This window comes from Macrobrachium rosenbergii, chromosome 29 (genome assembly GCF_040412425.1).
Source record: "Macrobrachium rosenbergii isolate ZJJX-2024 chromosome 29, ASM4041242v1, whole genome shotgun sequence".
Taxonomy (NCBI): Eukaryota; Metazoa; Arthropoda; class Malacostraca; order Decapoda; family Palaemonidae; genus Macrobrachium; species Macrobrachium rosenbergii.
Genome location: NC_089769.1, coordinates 24,754,584 through 24,776,540, shown reverse-complemented (window position 1 = coordinate 24,776,540; position 21,957 = coordinate 24,754,584). Strand labels below are relative to the sequence as shown.

The 21,957-nt window shown below is 35.2% G+C and overlaps 1 protein-coding gene and 1 long non-coding RNA gene across 4 annotated transcripts in view; one reads left to right on the top strand and one right to left on the bottom strand.

Moving 5' to 3' along the window:
• The window catches only part of LOC136854677 (E3 ubiquitin-protein ligase TRIM32-like), a 40,381-nt gene that overhangs the window by 6,930 nt on the left and 11,494 nt on the right, over positions 1-21,957 (bottom strand). Inside the window, exon 5 of one of the 2 annotated variants that reach the window (XM_067131275.1) lies at positions 9,597-10,839. The exons of the other annotated variant lie outside the window; for it this stretch is intronic. Coding sequence (XP_066987376.1) covers positions 10,588-10,839 — 252 coding nt within the window. The 3' untranslated portion in view covers positions 9,597-10,587. Of the gene's footprint in view, positions 1-9,596; positions 10,840-21,957 lie in introns of those variants that run through there. 2 annotated transcript variants of the gene reach the window in all.
• Positions 14,740-19,041, top strand: LOC136854676 (uncharacterized). 2 transcript variants are annotated; one of them, XR_010857762.1, is made up of 3 exons: positions 14,740-14,912; positions 15,865-15,949; positions 18,762-19,041. It is a non-coding gene; the product is annotated as an uncharacterized lncRNA (long non-coding RNA). The 2 variants fall into 2 exon arrangements; XR_010857763.1 differs by having other exon boundaries at positions 14,768-14,833.

The following is a 21,957-nucleotide window of genomic DNA, read 5'->3' as shown; positions in this document are numbered from 1 at the left end:
TCGTAATTTTTGCGTCGTTTTATATTAGGCGTTACATGAAGTGTTATACATCAAAATGTGCGCATTTCCATTTAGAATAAAACAAAAAATAATTCGTTGTAGCTTTTATCAGGTTTGCAATATTTCATAAATCAATGGATAGTGACAAAATTTTAGCCTTCATTAACTTTAACTCGACCGAAATGGTAAAAATGCAATTGTGGGTGCCAAAACATTTACATTCCAGTAATATTCTATCAATTACCTTCATTTTGCAAAAATGAAGTCTCTAGCACAATATTTCGATTTTTGGTGAATTTTTGAAAAAAAAACTTTTTCTTTCCCTTCGCGCGCGGGAACTCTGCTGAAAATCTCAGCATTTCTTGAGTCAACTTGTCGTAAGTTTTGCGCCGTTTTATATTAGGCGTTACATGAAGTGTTATACATCAAAATGTGCGCAATTTCATTTAGAATACAACAGAAAATAACGCATGGTTGTAGTTTTTATCAGTTTTGAAATATTTTCATATAAATCACGATAAGTGACAAAATTCGAACTTTGGTCAAATTTAACTCGACCGAAATGGTCGAAAAATGCAATTGTAAGCTAAAACACTTACAGTCTAGTAATAGACAATCAATTACCTTCATTTTGCAACAAACAGAAAGTCTCTAGCACAATATTTCGATTTATGGTGAATTTTTGAAAAATTTTCCTTCCTCCGCGCGCGTGCGGAACCTCGCTGAAAATCTCAGCATTTCTTGTCGTAATTTTTGCGCAGTTGTATATTAGGCGTTACATTAAGTGTTATACATCAAAATGTGTGCAATTTCATTTAGAATTCAACAAAAAATAAATCATTGTTGTAGCTTTTATCATTTTTGAAATATTTTCATATAAATCACGATAAATTGAAAAAATTCGAACTTTGGTCAACTCTAACTCGACCGAAATGGTCGAAAATGCAATTGTAAGCTAAAACACTTACAGTCTAGTAATATTCAATCAATTACCTTCATTTTGCAACAAACGGGAAGTCTCTAGCACAATATTTCGATTTATGGTGATTTTTTGAAAAAAAAAATTTTTTTACGTCCACGCATTACGAAGTCGTGCATCATTTTGTGATAATATTTTCTCTGTGTTGCTTTGATCGTTTTACAATCCGTTATATACCAAAATCATCGCAATCTAGTGTACAATACAAAGAAAAAAAATAACTCATTAGCTTTAACCGTTTTGCTCACAGCACAATTTGTATACAATTATATATGAAATTTTTTTTTGCGCTGTCATATATTCCAATACTTATATATGATAATGATATTTTTTTTCATTTCTGATGGTTGCATACTAAACTTCAGCCAATGACAAAACAAGGAGCCAAAAATAACCTCTTAATGTTAAAAACTAAGCGTGCTGTGATTTTTTGAAAAAAATTTTTCCGCTTGGCACTCAATTCTCAATCCACGCATACTCTATTGCGACACTTTTGTAAATAGAGGCCCGGCGTTAACGGTTAAATATGATAATATTTTCAGGAATAACTAATTAAGAATAGCCCTCCCAAATCAGACAATATTGTATACGGTATTCCTTGCAAAAAAGTAATAAGATTTATATTGGTCAAACACCAAAAGAACTAATTGCAAGAAGCTCCCAACACAAATATGCCATTTCAAGAGGCTTATCAAATAATGGCATTGTAGATCATTGGCTTAAGACAGACCATGCAATGAACTGGGATAAGCCATCGATGATCTACAAGGTTAACGACCATCAGAAGAGGAATATGCTAAAGACTGTGTTTATTGAAGCCACATCCACCAGGAATGTTAATCTCTACCCTGAATTATCCCTTGACCCCTTGTCCCAGTATTTTTTCTTTAAAGAACCTACTGCCTAGATTAACAAGCTGTAACCACACCCCCCTTCTGTTTTTAAATATAAAGCTCTGTCAACTTCCTTTGTATTCAGTGTGAACTTGAAAATGTATAATAAACTACGAAAGTACTTGTTCAAAGTCCTGGTTTTCACTCACCTTCTTACAGAGATTTTGTGATTATATATATATATATATATATATATATATATATATATATATATATATATATATATATATATATATATATATATATATATATATCTATATATATATATATATATATATATATATATATATATATATATATATATATATATATATATATATATACAAATGTCCTGAGGGATACTTACTTGATTCTGGAGCAATGGATGGTAAAACACATATTCCTTATATTTATTACACATCTGACTCAATATTAGGACAATTCATAGACAAACAAAGGAAAATCTGTGGCTTGGGGCCTTCTTTCATGTGAGGGAAAATTACATAAACTCTAGGTTTCTCCTAACTAATTATATTTACATGACAACACAGATCAGAAGAATGCCAAATTACTGGACAGGTAATGATAAATGCCTACTAAATGAATGAATCCTACACAGAATAAATATTCTACGCCAATGATGTCTTCATAACAGGAAACATTGCATTGGGTAGAAGGGGGACTGCACATGGATAGAGCCAAGGGATTCCACAGTCAAGGCCTATCTGCAATATATGCAAGATGGTTACTTGTAAAAATAATAAAACATTCAACGGGAACTGAGGCATGCACCGATGGCGCCAAATAACTCAGTTCAACACTAAATGCATAATTATGTTAACACTGAATGCTCCAACACAAATGATCAGTTGATCACACAATGGAAAATAAATGAAAAATCAGACAGAGAAATATCAGGAATCGTGGCTGACTAAGAAACCTTATTCTGGTACATTACCTCCATCAAGATGACGGTGTCCTCATTCTATAGGGCATTGGTGATGGAGGAGGGAATTAAAATGCCACTACAAAAGTATACTGGTTCGAGCCTTGGGGTCGAACATATGGAAGGTTCAAGGGTCAAGCAAGATTGAGGACATCTCTCCTTGGTGGCATTCGGAGCGCTTCTCTCTCCCGATTTCCATTGTGTCGTCTATAAATAACCTTCGGGGATTACACATCGTGTCCAACATAAGTGGCGCAAAGGTCAGTCTTTGCCACGTTTTCTAAATAGGCCACATGGCAGTAGTCAACCTTTTGGAGGGTTAACATAGCGGGGGGGCGCCGGCTTTCTCTTTTTGGCTCCTCCCTTGTCACTGCTTGATGCCAGGAATGTACAGCGGTCGTGCCAGGAAATAAGGCCTAGGCAGTCATTTTGAATGAGAGAAGGATAGGCTTAATCATTTTGGGGAATGGAAGGAGAGAGTTGTTGAAAGGGCGAGTGGAAACCTGCAGTTCTAGTAATTAAACAATTGAAATTAATTTTATTTCTTTCTCAACTACACTACGGATGTAAAACTGCAGAGATTGCTTGAAAGAGGTTCCATCCATTGCACCTCCCCAACCAAGTTAGTATTCACACCCTAGATCAGGTGAGAATGATTACCAGCAAGCAAACTCACTTAAAGACTTTACTTTACTTCTCTCTCATTTCCCTTTGGTGTCTTATAATTTAACTTAAGCTTCTGCATAGCAATTAATTTCAAGAGGCAAAACAGCAAGGACATTTACTTTAATGCACAGTAAATACTTGCTGCTAGAAGTGACATATTCTTATTGTTAAACTCCTATACGTTAAGGCAGCATTAATCAGAATATTTTTCACAACGTTATGGTATAGTTAAAACAATGAATTAATACTAGGTTAATTCTAGAGATACTTCATGCACTCTTAATAATAATCAATTACGAATTTTGCGCACATGCAGTTAGTCTGCCTTGAAGAGGCATTACAGTAAGGTAAACGTGGGATTGGTTAGGTGCTTCCATGAAACCTGAGCAACAGCTCAGTGCTATTCAGGCACTATAAACACAAGGTCACAAGTCTGAGACTCAAGATTTGCCAGAGATTCACAAAGAGAATAGTAACAGATTCTGGAGAATGATTTTTGATAAGAGATGATTAAATATGCCGAAATTACATTCCTTAGCCTATGGAAAACAGCTAGGCTCATCTTAGTCCAAGAAGGCCGCAAAGGTAGCCAGAGGGTGTTACTCCTCCAGCAGGATCATTTGCCAGCATCTATGATAACAGCACTGTGCCAAGTTGGCCCGCATATAATAATAACTAATGGCGATGGCATATCGTATTTTAAATGCATCATGCTGCAGTAGGCATGAAAGGGAAGTCATAGGACTTATACAGTTGGCATATCTGTCAATGGCACTCTGCATTGCCAGAGGTGATTAAAGTACAATGGAGCCTTGGTAAGGCATAAAATAAATGTGAGGAAGGGAAATGTTGAAGGGGAAAGAATAAGGGATAGCGTTATAAGGAAAATAGGGGTGAAGGACCCTGACATCCTCTTCTGGATAGAGGTGCCAAAGTCTTCGTAGGATAAAGGGATGGGACTGTGCCAGTTTGGCATGGGTGCGAGGAGAGCTCGGTGGCTCTCTTTAAACTACCTGGAATTATCCATGCCCGTGGTATTTCCTCCACAGACCTCTCTTACTTTGATGGTTTGTCTTGGTCAGGGAATCGGTGAAATTGAGCCCAGGGAGGGTATTTGAGTGCCACCTGTGTCGGCTTCTTTGATGGCTGAAGCAGGGGCCTTCCTTGCAAGTTCTACCATGATCCATTGCAGTTCCTTGAGTCCATCGGCCAATTGAGACATGGCAGAATCCTTACTCACTGTTGTGTCTGCGGCAGACTGAGACAGAGTGGAAGCGGTCGTGGGAGGCTCGCAGGTAAGAGTGACCAGCTCAGGCATGGGTTGCAAGGCCACACCTTTGGGTGAGCTTCTGCTGTGGTCGGAAGGATCCGTCTCTCTTACCGGCATTGGTAGCAGAGCCATGCCAGGAGAAGAGAGGGGACCTGGACTGGGATCTCTGGAATGGAGATCGGGAACGTGCTTTGGCAGTGGCACTAAGGCAGAGCCAGGCACTAATAATTGATTTGGAATTTGCTTGTTCAGGACAGACGGAGCTTGGCGCTGCTCAGTGCACCCAAGTGACACTGGCAGAGATTGTGAATCAAGAGTGGGGTCTCCTGGAGGGGGATCTATTTGGGGCCCGGCACTGGCACTGGGGCAGTGCCGGGCACCGGAATGGGATCAGGAATCGATCCTGATGGAGGGGGCCACTGCACATTGCACTCAGGTGGCACTGGCAGTGGAACGAATGCAGGCATTTGAGGTTTACTCATGCCTAATGAATGATTTGGGGGATTTGGGCCCCAGGATTGCTCTAACTTAGATGGGGACTGGAAGCCCTGCCCCAGGGCGAGGTTTTAACCTCCAGGAATGTATCTGGCAACTGCAAGGCCGCAGATTTCGGATCTATGAGGTTTTGTGATCCTCAGCTTGACGGTAGAAGTATCATCTTGAAGTAATTGATACCCCCAAGCATGACAAGTTTACGTCTGTTAATGGTTGCTCCATGGGGAACTTTGTCTTCCCTTGTGAGGGACATTTGTGCACCAGAATCATCAAATGCCTTGACCTGGCTGGCGGGGCACCTACCTCTGGGAAGTGCCACATAAATGGGACCCTGGGGTGGAGGACCTAAGAATGCTGGGTCGGTGACTGCCAAGGCAAGGGCGGGCATATTTGACTTATTATTATTATGGCATCTTGCCCATTGGGTGGAGTGCCCATAGACTTTGCAAGCGGGGCAATAAGTCCGACTATATAATCTTTACCTGGCACTATCCCATTGGAAGGAGCAGGCCCTTTACCCTTCGTCCACAACCCAGGTGTGGCTCGTTGGGATATTGTCCCTTTTGAGAATGCAGAGGGGTCTCCTAGCTGATTCTCAGCCTTCAAGCGACACTATTCAGTGGGGTGCCCTATTCGCTTACAATACCCACACACGGGTTTCTTATGGGTGTGCCCATTCTTGTGAGGTTGCTGGGAGTTGGTTGAGGCTGGCGAGGAGGGATATAATTTTCGTCCATGGGAACTAAGATGGGGATGATGCATATCCCATATGTCAGCCCAAGGCAACTTGACCACTGTCTCTGCGTCCGTCCATTGCCTGTCACATAATCAAGTAAGTATCCTAGGGATATTCGTATATATATATATATATATATATATATATATATATATATATATATATATATATATAATATATATATATATATATATATATATATATATATATAATATATATATATATATATATATATATATATATATATATATATATATATATATATATATATATATATATATATATATATATATATATATATATATATATATATATATATATATATATATATATATAATATATGTATATATATATATATATATATAATATATGTATATATATATATATATATACATACATATACACACATAATATATATATATATAATATATATATATATATATATATATATATATATATATATATATATATATATATATACTATATATATATATATATATATATATATATATATATATATATATATATATATGCACACCCAATATATATATATATATATATATATATATATATATATATATATATATATATCACATACAATATACGTATATATACAGATATATGACGCCACCTACTCTATATTAGACCATCCCTAAGATGAATATGTACGCAGCGTTCCCCTATATGCAAGATGATTCTTTCAGGACGAAGTTTCTAAACATCATTCAAAAGGAATTACCAGTCCTTAACCTCAAACTCATTCCGGAGAACCCCCGAACAGTTGGCTCTCTCTTCAAGTTTAAAGACAAGTTCAGTCCTTTATTTACATCCTACGTTATATATAAATACAAGTACCCCAGATGTAGTCAGGGGATTATGTCGGATGTACTAAAAGGCTGTTGCGAGTATGCATTCATGCTCATGGAGGAGTCAGTCTACAGAGCCGGGAGCAGATTGTCCAGCCCTGTACAGTCTAATATCAGGAATTATTAAGAGACTGTAAAACTTTTATGGAAAATAAGGTCTTTTCGATAATAGGACAAGTACAAAAAGAAAGTGATTTAACAATACTTAAATCTATTATTGTCAAATTGACTGTACCAAACATCTACACAATTGTTTATTTTCCGATGGTCGTGTTGAGCGGTTTCTTCCCTGTCTGTATCTTTATTTATTTTATTTGTCTCTCTCTCTTTTGTAATACTCAATGCGAGTACAGTAGTTTTTGTCAGCTTACTTCTGGGTAGGTTGTCATAGCCTTTTGCTTGTTCCTTGAGGATAGGTTTTAGTCATTTTATTCCGAATGTTTTATTATAATTTCAGTTTGTGATAATGATTTTATTAGTTTACCGATTGCCATGTTCGCTGTTTGCAGCCTAGAAAATGCAACTGAGGAGTTGTGAAACGTCAAAATAAAACTCATATGGACAGTGCCTTTCCCTGACCAGCCTTGTATTATATACATATGTATATATATACATATATATACTGTAATGAACCGCAGTCGGTTCAACATGTTCTTAAATACAAAAAAAATACGGGACTGGAATGACTGGCAGAAATTGAGGCAGACAAAGGAGGAAGGAGTTTAACAAAACTATAAAGTGACCTTAAACTAATTTATTATAATAAGGTATTTACATATATACAAGTGAGTCAGGCTTGGAAAATAATCACATCACTACCAATAATGAATTAACCAAAAAATCAGTCGGTTCAATAAATTATAAAATATAACAATGTAGCTTTTAACGAGTAAGTTACTCATACCAAAAAACCAATAACATTAATAACAATGAACAACAGTAACTTACTTTAACTTTAATCAAAATACTAATCAATTAATACTTGAGCTACATCAAAATAAACTAAGCACAGCATTAACAATATCAGGAATAGTGAACAGGCAGCATAAACAATCAGCTTACATCATAAATGATAAATGGTATAACCACAGCAAACAGGCAGCATAAACAATTATATACAATAATAAACAGCATAAATAGTAAATAAGCAGTATAAACAATTACACACTAACAAACCAGCAGCAAGAATTAATAACCATGCAGCACTAAAACTGCATACCTCTGGGTAGCATCACACAATCAAGAAACAATCTCCGTAGAGATGACACGACAGACCCAGCTGTCGAAAAGGATGAATACAATCAGATGATCTCCATGAAAACATCGAAGCAATCACCAACTGCAAATTGGAACACAGCCATCACACAGATGATCACAACGAGCCTGTTGTCGAACTGGAACTAAACTACTCCACAGATGACTATGGTTTGGCCATCCTACCATCCTTCCGCTACCACAGCCAACAGGTAAAATGCCTGCTGTAAAATCCTCCTTGCTGTAATGCTGCACAAAACTCGCTGCCATTCTGAACCCGACCATAGCTGCTCTGAACCAGACTCGCTGCCATCCCAAACCTGACTGACAATCTCGAAGACACCGAGACAGTCGTCAACTCCCACAGAGAGCAAAGAAAACAAAAAAGTAAGGAGGCAACAACCCACCAAGGGAACAATCGGCAAACGATTGTCCCATCAAAAGTACTAAACTTTAAACCTCACAATACATATACATATATACATATATACATCTATATACATATACATAAATATACATATATATATATATATATATACATACATATATATATGTAGAATCTACTATTCACATTTTACCAGATACATATGTAATTGTAATAGCCACAATGCCCTCTTTCTCGAAATCTTCGCTTTTTTTTGGGGGGGGGGGGCCGGGATACGCCTGTCACTACAAAGCCTTTAGATCCAAGTCTAAGACATATGAAGAAATTCTGATGTGCGGTAGCGGGAAACGAACCCGGGTCCACTAATCAGAACGAGGCCGAGGTACCATTGTTGACCACGTGGTGCCGCACATCAGAATTTCTTCATATTTCTTGCACTTGGATCTTAAGGCTTTGTAGTGACAAGCCATCCAAAAGAGCGCGAAGAATTCGAGAAAATTAAGAGGACATTTGGCTACATGGCTATTACAATTACATATATATATACATACACATATATAGCATTATATATATATATATATATATATATATATATATATATATATAAATTCTTAAATGCAAATTTGTTAAATCTCGTAAATAGTTGTGTTTGTCAATTTATTCCCTCATAAAATAATAGAAGAGCAAATATGTAAGGCTTCAATGAGAGCCGCAAAGTATCTACAGCTTCGTATCGTTAAGCTGTTCCCAAATGGGGACGTAATTGCCAGTTCATGGAGAAATATTTAGGGTAATTTCTACATCACTTTCCTTTGTTACTTTTATCACTGCATGCGAAAATCATTTCAAGATGATGATCTAAATTGCGGGAAAGATGGAATAATGAGGCGTTTGTTCCTTAAATGCCTATTCTCTGTTTTTACAATTATGATGTTTCATCTCCAGAATCGATTATTATTATTATTATTATTATATTTCTACGTTCCTTGCTATTTTTGGTATTCTTACTCCCTGTTATTACTGTGCTTAATATCATTGTAGAGTTTTGCAATTTTCAGTATTCGTATTTCGCCTTCTGGACCTGACTTCTGTAACCACCTAAGGACCCTTGATATAAATTAATCGTCTGCAATCTGTATTTTTTATTGTTGTAATTTTTTTCTATTATTCCCCATATAATTACTGTCATTACCATTGTTATGAATTCTATTTTTTCTACTTCTTCAGCAACTGTGTGGTTACTGCCGGTAATTATCTTTGTCATGTTACCTTATGTATCTAGATTGTGTGTATTGTATTTGTATCTTCCATGTATATGGCCCTGAGCTGAAATAAAGGATATTATTATTATTGTTATGATTATTATTGAACGCATCACGTGTTGACACGACAAAAGATTTTGCCAGTCTAGTTTTGAGTAGATGATTAGATATTTAAATAAATATGTAAAGAGTATTTTCATCTTTTAATGAAGACCTGTTACACTTGCGTTGCTCGGTGCTTCCTACGCTTATCATTGGTAAGTTTCTGCAGTATTTCTTTTATAAGTTTCTAATCAATATGTTAAACAGTTCAGTCCTTTTGTTCCAAATCAAATTTATGATTAGTTTTACCAGAATGAATATAGAACAACATTAAGGAGAACAAATGGAAATCTTAATTTTGATTACAAACCTGAAATGATCTATAGGAATAAACTGGGTTTAGTCATATAAACAATACTTGCTAAATAATGGAAAATGATAGTGCATGAGAATAAAAATTCACATATCTTACATTTCTACTACAAGAAATTAGATGTAGATGTTACGTGTTCTTTTAGCCGAGGCCAGGGTTACAGAGACAGAATAATACCAGAGTTGACAACTGTGACTCGTGTTACATCTGGATGCTGAGAAATCGCCTTTCTCAAGATGTCAAGTCCACTTTCAACCATTCCAAAGCAAGGGTAAGGAGCAGAAGACGGATCGCCCTTGGTGATAATGAAGAACTGCGAGACGCTCTCCTCATCGGGTCCATTCAGTCCCTTCACTAATCCCGCCGCACAGGAAGTTCTCTTGTACATCTCTTTCTCCATCTCCTGGCTCCAGTTAACCCCTTTCACAACTGCCTTGCCTCCTACTGTGGCATCCTTTTCGTAGTTGCCCATTCGCGCTCGTTCCCCCTCATGCCTCTCTTCTTTATCTCTAGTATCTTGGAATTCGTGTAGGAGGGCCCCATAGATCCGCCACAGAGATGTAAAAAGTTATTCGAGTAATAACCATCAGCAGTCAACTTGATGACCACTCGGCCTTTTATAGTCTCATCGACTCCTATTTCCAGGAATGTTCGGCAGTTGGAGAGGTCCAGCAGTTTCATCGCTTCTACGTGCTGGTAATGATCAAGAAACAATCGAGTTACCAAATGTTATTTTTGACATTTTTAATGATAGTTGAAATGATCAAGACGTTACTAGTTTGATATTTTTAATTCGGTGTTAAGAAAGATACATTCTGTAATAAGATTTTGTATGCCAACAAACAGCATCATGTTATTGCTGGTAAACACACCATTGTCAAGAAACTGAAATAGCATCAGAGTAAATATTTAAAAAGATAAATATTGTAAGCGAATTTAGAAGGGTTTGTGAGCTCCTTAGAGAAAAGTTTACTGAGGTGAGTTTATTTTTTCCTCGGCTTTTGTCGAGTATGTTTATTCAGAAGGCTATAGTGGTGTGCAATAGTAAAATATTAAAGAATTTATTGTGATTACGAAATCCAAGCTGTATATACATATGCAAATGTAATAATAACATGAGCTTTCTCATGTTTCCAAACATACTTCTTCATATATACAATGAAATATTAAAATAGTCAAGATTAATTAAGCAGAAGCGAAAAGTCAATCTTAAAATGAACAATCAGCAGTTATAAGGTAATTCAAAGGTTGGTTTGCTATGGATAGTTGCCTAACTAGTATAAATTTTGTGACTATCGATTCCATATCCTCAACGACCTCCGGTCAATAAAGTTTATATCGTCGTGATTCTCTTGTTCAGTAGTTAGGGGAAGTCCTACCCGGTCAGCATCGGCGCCCCAAGCATGACTTTTTCTGACTTTTTTACCTGTGACTCTTTTACCTGGATTCGTCAACAACTCTTTACCTTATTTCTACGGACTCGCCATAATCCATAAGAAAGGCATTCTCTGACTCCCAGTTTTGTGAAATTAAATCTCGTTCATTTTTACTCCATCAGAAACTTAGCAGGTTTGCTGACGCATTTCCTATGTAGTTTATAAAACACGCAGAGGACTCTATTTAGAAATTCTGTAAATTAAATATCACAGTGAACGACATAACGCTCATAAGCCAGAACGCGGAATCATTATTCACAAAGGTTCCTGTAAACGACATCCTGAATTTCATAAGGGAAAAAATCAACTCCTTACGAAGACCTATTTCCTCTGGGCAGTGAAAAAAAACAGTTAAATTAATCAAGCTCCGTGTAACCAATAACATGCCCTCTTTTAACTGAAAGGTTCACAGAGATTTGATGTGGGATAGGCAGCCTGCTATTCCTCTTTAAGCCAATGTCTGCATGTACTTTAATGACTCAATCCCAAAGTGGTTTTGGTGCGACACGTTGATGACATTTTCAGGTTCTGGAATAATAGTTGAGAAGATTTTTATATCTATTTGCAGCAAAATGAATTCACTTCTAGCATTACGTTCAAAACTGAATGAGAAAAGGATAGGAACTAGCCTTCTTAGATATATCAATAGGGAATCATTCAAGTACAGTTTCAACGTCTATAAAAGACCAACGTTCTCTATTTCTTGCCTTCATTTCCTAACTATCATGACATTGCAATTACAGTGAAGACCGAGGTATCGGTGTAATTTTTTTCTCGGAGGACCAGGAACCTGTTCTGACGGTTAAATACACAAAGGAGTCGATTTCATTTGTAAACAACTCAACCAGCTACCTCACTATGTCGGCGGAAAAGCCATCAACCAAGCCAGTAAGATATCTCTTCAAACCAATGGGCATAACAAAATAAGGGATATACCAGCAAAGTAAAACTCCCGTACGTAGAGCCATTAAGAACATGTCTATAGGAACATCGAACCTGACTCCCCTTCTGCTTTCATATCGAAGAATCGTAGAGAATGCTCTTATCAATGTCCATCAAAATAAAAGAGAATTATGCCTATACAGCAGAGTTAATATCAGCTTACACCTTTCTTGATGGGTCAATGGTCAAAAGTCACTGTACATCACCCATGGTCAAAGGTACAACATTGTTTCTAAATAAAACAATGTTTCGAATACCACTGGTAACGAAATCACTTCTCAGCTACAGTTCTTCTGGTTGTAAGCTATTCGTGAGGTATAGTGAATTAGGCAATAAACGATATTTGTGGCTTAATATTTGGGTGAGCATATATATATAATTTAGATATATATATATATATATATATATATATATATATATATATATATATATATATATATATATATATATATATATATATATATATATATATATATATGTATATATATAATTTATATATATATATATATATATATATATATTTGAGCATATATATAATTTATATATATATATATATATATATATATATATATATATATATATATATATATATATATGTATATATATATATGTATACATGAGCATATTTTTAAGAGCTCCACCTAATGTAGTGAACTGGATATTTTATATGTGGCCTAATGTTTGTGAATATAAGAAAAACCCTCGGTGTATAAGACAAATTCATAATTAGCCACGCGTTACAAATCATGGTGAAGATGGGTTGATATCGATTCTAAGTACAAAACCTGAATTTGACAGGCATGTACAGCAGAGTCGATGTCAACTTACAGGCTACCTCTCTTGAGATCTGATGACGGAATATTTATTAATCATAATTCCTCTTTGATGTAAGTTAAGTTATTCCCGAGGTGTAGTGAACTGGATATATTAAAGTGTATTGGTGGCTTAATATCTATCTATCTATATATATATATATATATATATATATATATATATATATATATATATATATATATATACACATATATATATATAACCCACACGATCATATTTTTCAGAGCTCCACCTACCACATACACACACACACACACACACACACACACACACATATATATATATATATATATATATATATATATATATATATATATATATATATATATATATATACACACATATATATACATATATATGTATGTGTATATATATATATATATATATATATATATATATATATATATATATATATATATATATATATATAATCCCTAATGATGACAGTTTTCATAGCTCCACCTAATAATATCGAAACAGGATTCGAATATCAGGCGATGACCAAACAATATGATCTGGTTTCAGTAAAGTCATTGACCACTTACGACAGATATAAATGATTTATCTAATGTCACTTTGTCCTCCTACCTTCTCAATTTCCCCAAAATGTTGGGATATATTTATCACTGCAAGCCTTGAATCCATATGGCAAATCGCTGAAGGTGACCTTTTGCCGTAGTAGATTACGAGTCTACGCGCCTTTAGTTAGTAATAATAAATTTAATTATAAAAATTACCTTGCATTTATTGGTGCGAGTCAACAAGCTCACCATTGAATCACCTTAACAAAAGTGTTCTATACTATTTTTGTCTATGGCTATGTCATTGTGACGCCATGTTACATGAACTAATAATAATGGTGATAATATCCTTTGTTTCAGCTCCGGGCCATATACGATGAACGATAAGATGAACATAATACAGTATACTAAATTAAGTACGTTAGTAAAAAGTAATATTCATGAACTCTTATGCCCAAGCACTGTTGAAAACGACAGCAACAACTATAATAATAATAATAATAATAATAATAATAATAATAATAATAATAATAATAATAATTAATAATAATAATAATAATTTTTTTTAGAGGGGCTAACTACTGATACATAATTGGGGTAGTTCGCTAAAAAGGAAGAGTGCCCGGCAACGCTCAGTAATAATAATAATAATAATAATATTATTATTATTAATTAATATTATTATTATTATTATTATTATTATTATTATTATTATTATTATTATTATTATTTCTGTCGATTTTCTGATCATCGCCTTAAACTTCTTTGGGGCGAAAGGGCGATAAAGCGACGTCCCACAAACAGGCAGTTGCAGCGGTCGTTGGCTGTTATCCTCAAGAAAGCTTGTTTCAGTGTTGTAGAGTCTCCGGCTTGGTAAGACAGGTTTCCTTGATACTAACTCGACTTTCTCGTTCATTTGCGTTGGGGATCTTGGCCGTGCTCTACTGGAGGATGGTTGGTTTCACTTTGTTGCACTTTGTTTGGTTTTATGTGCAGTCCTTCACAGGGATGATTCCCTCTCCGACGGGCTCTTGTACGTTTTCACAGTAAGGTGCTTCTTATATTTTATGATTGTGTTTTCTCGTCAGTATCGTATCTCCTGCAGAATAGGAGAGTCTTAGTTTTTTTAAATTTGCTTTCTTTGATTTTCACTTTAGGTAGTATTTTGTTGTATAGTCTTGGTGCGCAGTGTACAAATGCTCTCTAGGTTCAAATAGCCTATATGCTTCACTTGCATGTGGGTTTACAGTATTAATTTGGGGTCTAAAGAAGCTTCAGCAGTTTCTCAGGTTTGTCGTATTGTGAATAGACTTTGACGATTTTAGGCGTGAAGACGTGCTTCAAGGGTTGTTGGGTTGACGAGTGGATAATGTTGCCAGTTTTGCGTTTTCTTAAATATTTGGACTGGAACTTGAGCTACTTAGTTGTCGTATGAAAGTTTTCCGTCTGCGGGTTTTGAATCTTCAAATATTGGAGTTTTTGACTTACAGTAAATTCCTGCCCTTTAACATGGTATTTAAGACTTAGTTTCGAAGTCTATTTAGTACTAAGCTGAACTAGATTGCTTTGAGTGGTAATTCTATTGTCTTTGGTTTTATATTAGTTATCTTATGCAGTGCTACGGATGTTTTAATTTTAACTTTCTGCTGCAGTAGAGCTAGTCTTGCGATGCTATAGGGTTTTAAGTCTCTTTAGGGTTAGAGGCGTAACTCGACTAGCATAACCTTCCTAATGAGGTATATTAAAATTACTTAAATTTTTTATTGTAGGCTTGAGTGGCAAGTAGTAATAACGCTTAACGGTTATCAGTATTTATAATGCCTTGCTTGCTGCTACTTGCCTTAGTACTTTAAAAATCAGATGGCCCAGCGGATTGTAACAGTCAGCCATTGGTTCTCTCCACTTCCTAGAACATTTTGGGATTTTATGTATTTCAGATCAGGGTGTGTTAAATAAGCGTGCCACAATATATTTTCTTATTTCAGGTGGGGGTGTGTTAAATAAGCTTGCCACAATGTTATTGAATTGTCATAGATGTACCGATACCTTATAACTAAACAGGATTAATGGGTGAGTACGTATTTTTTGTTTTTCTCTTAATCGAGTGACTTGAGCAACCCCCGAGCATTTTTTAGCTAAGTTTTTGAGTCAAAATTAAGTTTTCATTTTAGGTTTAGGATTTGTTTTAATGCTTTTGGTTTAAAAACTGCTTTTGAGATTTTAAAGTTTTGTTTTTATATTAAAAATTGCAAGGGTTAAAATTTAAATTTTCCAGCTTTGAACATTTCAAGAAATTTTAGTATTTTTTTCAGCTTCAGAAGTTTTTGCTTTCAAGCATTTAATTTTTATTTTTGAGTGTTTGGTTATGTTAGCAGCTAAACTGTGTGGAAGTTTGTGTGTGGAAGTTTGTGTGTGGAAGTTTGTGTGTGGAAGTTTGTGTGTGGAAGTTTGTGTGTGGAAGTTTGTGTGTGGAAGTTTGTGTGTGTGACAGGTAATTTTTGAAAGTTTGTAGAGTGGTAATTTTTGAAAGTTTGTAGAGTAAATCTAGTATTTTTTCTTAGATTAGTCGATTTAAACCTGCTTTTTTCAACTTGCTTGAATGTACTTCAACTTTTTGCCTTACGTGGTTTGATCTTGTAATTTCGGCTAGTTTTGTTTTTTAGGCTTTTAAAGTTTGCTAGTAAAGTCTATTTTGGAATTTTGTTGTTTTTGAATAGTAACAATTTTTAAAGCTCGAGTAATTATTTCGGCTTCAAAAGGTAAGTTGTGTGTGTGACAGGTAATTTTTGAAAGTTTGTAGAGTGGTAATTTTTGAAAGTTTGTAGAGTAAATCTAGTATTTTTTCTTAGATTAGTCGATTTAAACCTGCTTTTTTCAACTTGCTTGAATGTACTTCAACTTTTTTGCCTTACGTGGTTTGATCTTGTAATTTCGGCTAGTTTTGTTTTTTAGGCTTTTAAACTTTGCTAGTAAAGTCTATTTTGGAATTTTGTTGTTTTTGAATAGTAACAATTTTTAAAGCTCGAGTAATTATTTGGCTTCAAAAGGTAAGTTTTGCCTATAAATTAAGTTTTGCCTATAAATTAAGTTTTGCCTATAAATTAAGTTTTGCCTATAAATTAAGTTTTGCCTATAAATTAAGTTTTGCCTATAAATTAAGTTTTGCCTATAAATTAAGTTTTGCCTATAAATTAAGTTTTGCCTATAAATTAAGTTTTGCCTATAAATTAAGTTTTGCCTATAAATTAAGTTTTGCCTATAAATTAAGTTTTGCCTATAAATTAAGTTTTTGCCTATAAATTAAGTTTTGCCTATAAATTAAGTTTTGCCTATAAATTAAGTTTTGCCTATAAATTAAGTTTTGCCTATAAATTAAGTTTTTGCCTATAAATTAAGTTTTGCCTATAAATTAAGTTTTGCCTATAAATTAAGTTTTGCCTATAAATTAAGTTTTGCCTATAAATTAAGTTTTGCCTATAAATTAAGTTTTGCCTATAAATTAAGTTTTGCCTATAAATTAAGTTTTGCCTATAAATTAAGTTTTGCCTATAAATTAAGTTTTGCCTATAAATTAAGTTTTGCCTATAAATTAAGTTTTGCCTATAAATTAAGTTTTGCCTATAAATTAAGTTTTTTAGCCCGCTTCCCAAGTCCACCTTTGCCGGGGTGGCTGTGCCACCTGCCAGGCAAAGGTGGACTTGCTAGTTGTGCATGGTGACTTGGTCACCATGCACAATAGGGAGTTCAAAAACAAGCATGGTGACTTTGTCACCATGCTCAACAGGAATTTCAAACCAACAAACTTATAACAAGTTAGAACTGCAAGGTTGATAGTTTTCGTGTAGCTAGGACTTAATGGGAAGTTAGATATGGAACTTGAAATATAGGATAGTTTAGATTAGGGTAAAGACAGTGCTAATTTTTTTTAGATGCAAGGGTAGGACGAATGTAATAAACGCTAGTCTCTTGAGGATGCTGGGAATAGACTGGGGTAAAACACGCCATAGTTAGACCTTGGGAGACATTTGACAGTGATAGTTAGGTATTAAGTACTTAAGCCCTATGTTTGATTATGAGACGTAAGTTTGAATGTATTAGTGCAGCAGAGAATAGGGTAGGGTAACTGACATACTTTTATAACTTAGAATTTCATTGCCACATGTAAATAGGAACTAGACAGGTGACAGGTGGATCTTAACGATTTTCTAAGAGACCTAGGTCTTTGTATTTTAAAGAATTTTTTGACATCGATGCCATGGACTTGTCAGGTATTCTAATAGGCTGGTTAATAGTGGAAATTGTAATTCAAATTTGGGCAGCCTTGTTAACGTTCCATAAACACGCTGAACACTCCCACCTTCCCCTCTTACTCTTCAAGCAAAGCTTTCATGTCAGGAAATCGACAGTTCAGATTGCATTGCATATTTTCATTGATTCCTACTTTCATCCACTTTTCCTCCAGCGCCAAGCTTGCTTCGGGAACCCTTTTATTCTGAATTCCCCAACTTAATTTTTTGCCCCTTGGGGTTGTGCAGTTTCAGTTCCCTCAAAATGGATACTAAAGGACGCAAGTTGCCAGATAGCAGTGTTTGCATTGCATGGCACATTTCATACTTACTTAGTATTAAAGTTAGGTGCTGTTTAAGATTGGTGCCCTATTAAATATATCTTAAAGGATGGCACTCTATCCTGTTATCTTTATGGGAGTTTGAAGGAACAATAATACTAATACATGGGATTGTTAATGGGAAAGTTTACTTATACGATATAGTATTAATTATAAGCCGCTAACTGAATAGGCTATTTTCACTTTTAAGAGGGTATGTTATGTCATGGAAACTTTTATTATATTCTAAAACAAAACTACTTTTCTTATGCACAGGTTCTTGGTGTAGCTGCAGCAGACCATAATATTGACAATAATGCTAATGGAAAGCAACACTTTTCGTAAGACTGAATATCATGTGAGGATTCGAAGCGCTCTGAATTCGGTTACCCAAACAACTAGAACTCAACTTACAACCTAGACGCCACGCATATCCTGTGACTGTTTGAAGCGCGTTAAATTTGGTTACCCAGACAACTAGAACTATTTAATTTTTTAGTAAACTGACTACTTTTGATATGTTATAGTATTTAGTGTATAAAGACCAACAAACCTTTATTCCATTTCTTTAACCCCATGATGTTGTTGGGTGGACTTTGTAATACTACTTGAAAGGCAAAACATGTCCTATGAAATCAAAGGAATGGTACGAAGTCTGATTGGTTGGTTAACAGAAGTAAGATGGGGAAATTGATATGAGAAAGGGAAATTGATATGAGAAATGAAGTAATTGAGATAATGGTTTTTAAATCTGAGGATATTCTAGTTTAACAACCTCGAAGTTTGGTGTTTACTTGCAATAGTCTATGCAGATTTAAATTTCCCAATTCAGGAAAGTGGTATTTTATTTGACACCACTGATGACAGGAGTAGGCCTAATCAATGCTCAGATCCAGACTCATGATCTGGAGATCGCATTCGGCTGAGAAAACTTGTAAAGGTGACATGACGATAATAGTTGGAAGCGAAAATTCACTTTGACATGAAATAGTCAAAATATTTTAAGGATCTTACAGGGGTTGAATTGAGTCCAGATTGCTATGTAGAGGTTGTAATTAGTTTGTAAAACAAGCAGGCAGCAAATTTGCAGTAGTGGTATTTGTCCCGTGAGCGGTTATTGCTCATGCCTATAAATTGCTGAAGTTACTGTGACTGTCGATGGTTACTACAACACAGGCTTTATCGTTGGACTTGTATGTCTCGGGTAAGTGAGGCGATAGAAATGCAGGGTTTTTGCATAATGCAATGTTTAATTAGTTGGTGGCCATGTCTCTGGCTCTAAAGTTTGAGTGTTAAATTGCTCAAAGGATTTCGTGAGGATGGGGGTTGTGCTTCTGGTCCTTAGTTTTGGCAGTCTCTCGGTAATACTTAGTTTTAGAGTTGCGAGTAAACTGGGTTCGCTTTAGAACTGCGAGCGCTAGGACAAAAACATAAGAAAATCCGTCCTTTTATCCTGGCTACAATCCGCAAACTTAGATAGGTAAGGGTAGTCGCCTAATTCTGGTCTTATTTTTGGTTTTTGTGCACCGCCACGAAACAGCGTTCTTCAATATTGTGTATACAAAAAGAAAAGCCAGAAAATATAAAGCACCTTTTTCGTCTGTTTCAGAGGTATTTCCTTCCGTGGCCGAGTAATGAATAACTAATGCTGACAACCGTCAGTTATTAACCAGCTAACTACTGAGTTATCCGCCAACCGATTACAGAATTATCACCACGTGAAAATGTCCTAAAACACTTATGCCTCTTTTTCCTTACTCTGATTTGCCCAAATGACTGGTGCTAATTTGTAGGATATAAATATTTTGTCCCCCAAACGATAAAATGAGTAGTCGCAAAATGTTGACTGTCAAAATGCACCCGAAAAAGTCACATTGTTATGGTTGAAGTTATCTTTATAAAACTTAGTTGTGTATCTTAATTTAACCAGACCATTGAGTTAATTAACAGCTCTCCTAGGGCTGGCCCGAAGGATTAGACTTAATTTACGTGGCTAAACCAACTGGTTATCTAGCATCGGGACGTACAACTTATTGTGGAATCCGAACCATGTTATAACGAGAAATTAATTTATATCGCCAGAAATAAATTCATTTGCCGGTCGGAGAGTCGAACGCTGGGCCAACGGCGTGCTAGCAGAGAGCTCTACCCACCCCTTCAGTGAACAGTTTTTAAGTTATGGTGGACGGTAATAAAATCACAGGAATAAAGTAAAAAAAAAAAGTCATAATTTTAGGGCCAAAAAGTTCAGTTTTGTGGTAAAATCAGCGGAACATATATTAGGTGAGCTTTTTGTATATTTTTTTTTCTGTAAATGTTCTGATGTGTAAGAGACAAACACAAAGAATCGAGTAAAATCATGGGATTACATCCTAGATAAATAATATCCATGAAATTAGAAAAAAATTTCAATGATATACTTGATAATTACTACAAATGAAAGCTGTTTACTTGCGATGCACCAAAACCGATGATGGTAAAATAGGAAACATTTACTTTTGTGGATGGAACCTTTTAAGTACGTCTGGAATAAAGCCACGTGTACTAAAAGTATCAGTACAGTATAGTCATGTGATTGTCTTCATTTTCATTATTTCAGGGATGTATGTACACAGCAAAAGTAAGCTACAGTTACTTATTGTTCCTTACTTGACCTAGGCAGCAGAGGGGATTAGCGTATCCAGATGGACGAGTATGGACAGCAATTATAGGCTTATGAGATCACTGTTTTTGTGAACTACTAATTTTGTGTATAGGGGAATTTGCTCGCTGTAAATAAAAACCCTAACTGTTGTTCGTTGCTGAATTTATAAACTATAATTGACGACAGATAGATCCGCATAACCCTGCCTTTAGGCTGAACATAGATTCGTGTGTACTTCAGTCCTTCCAGGAATTTCACACCATTAGCTATATGTAAATGTGTAGTCAATATTGTAAAAATACAGATAGTTGTTTACACGAAGGAGGAAAAAGAGTCAAGCATTTCTACTGGAATAGGTTCAGCTTTGTATTGAAACATTATATGGGAGACACTTGTCAAGTGTTTGTCGATGCCCAAGATATACCCTCTTTCCTTAGCTATGATAGCTGATGATGTGATATGAGATAATGATGATGATTATTATTATTATGAGATTATGATTATGATTATGATTATGATTATGATTATGATTATGATTATGATTATGATTATTAATGTTTTGAAGTTCAAAATACACACATGTATATAACGGAGTCAGCGAAAGACCTTCCCATGGGGCAAAAAAACCAAAAATATTGAAAATTCCAGAACAAGTCAGTCAGTCCCAAATGGGCTAGTCCGGTTAAATATTTTCACATGTAATGCCATAAAGTATATACATTGATGTCAGTATGTAAAAGCCATGTATTGATGGTTAACTGATTTAAAAAAAAATTTATTACTTTAATTGGTTAACTTAAATTATGACTGACATGATTGTTTTTGTTT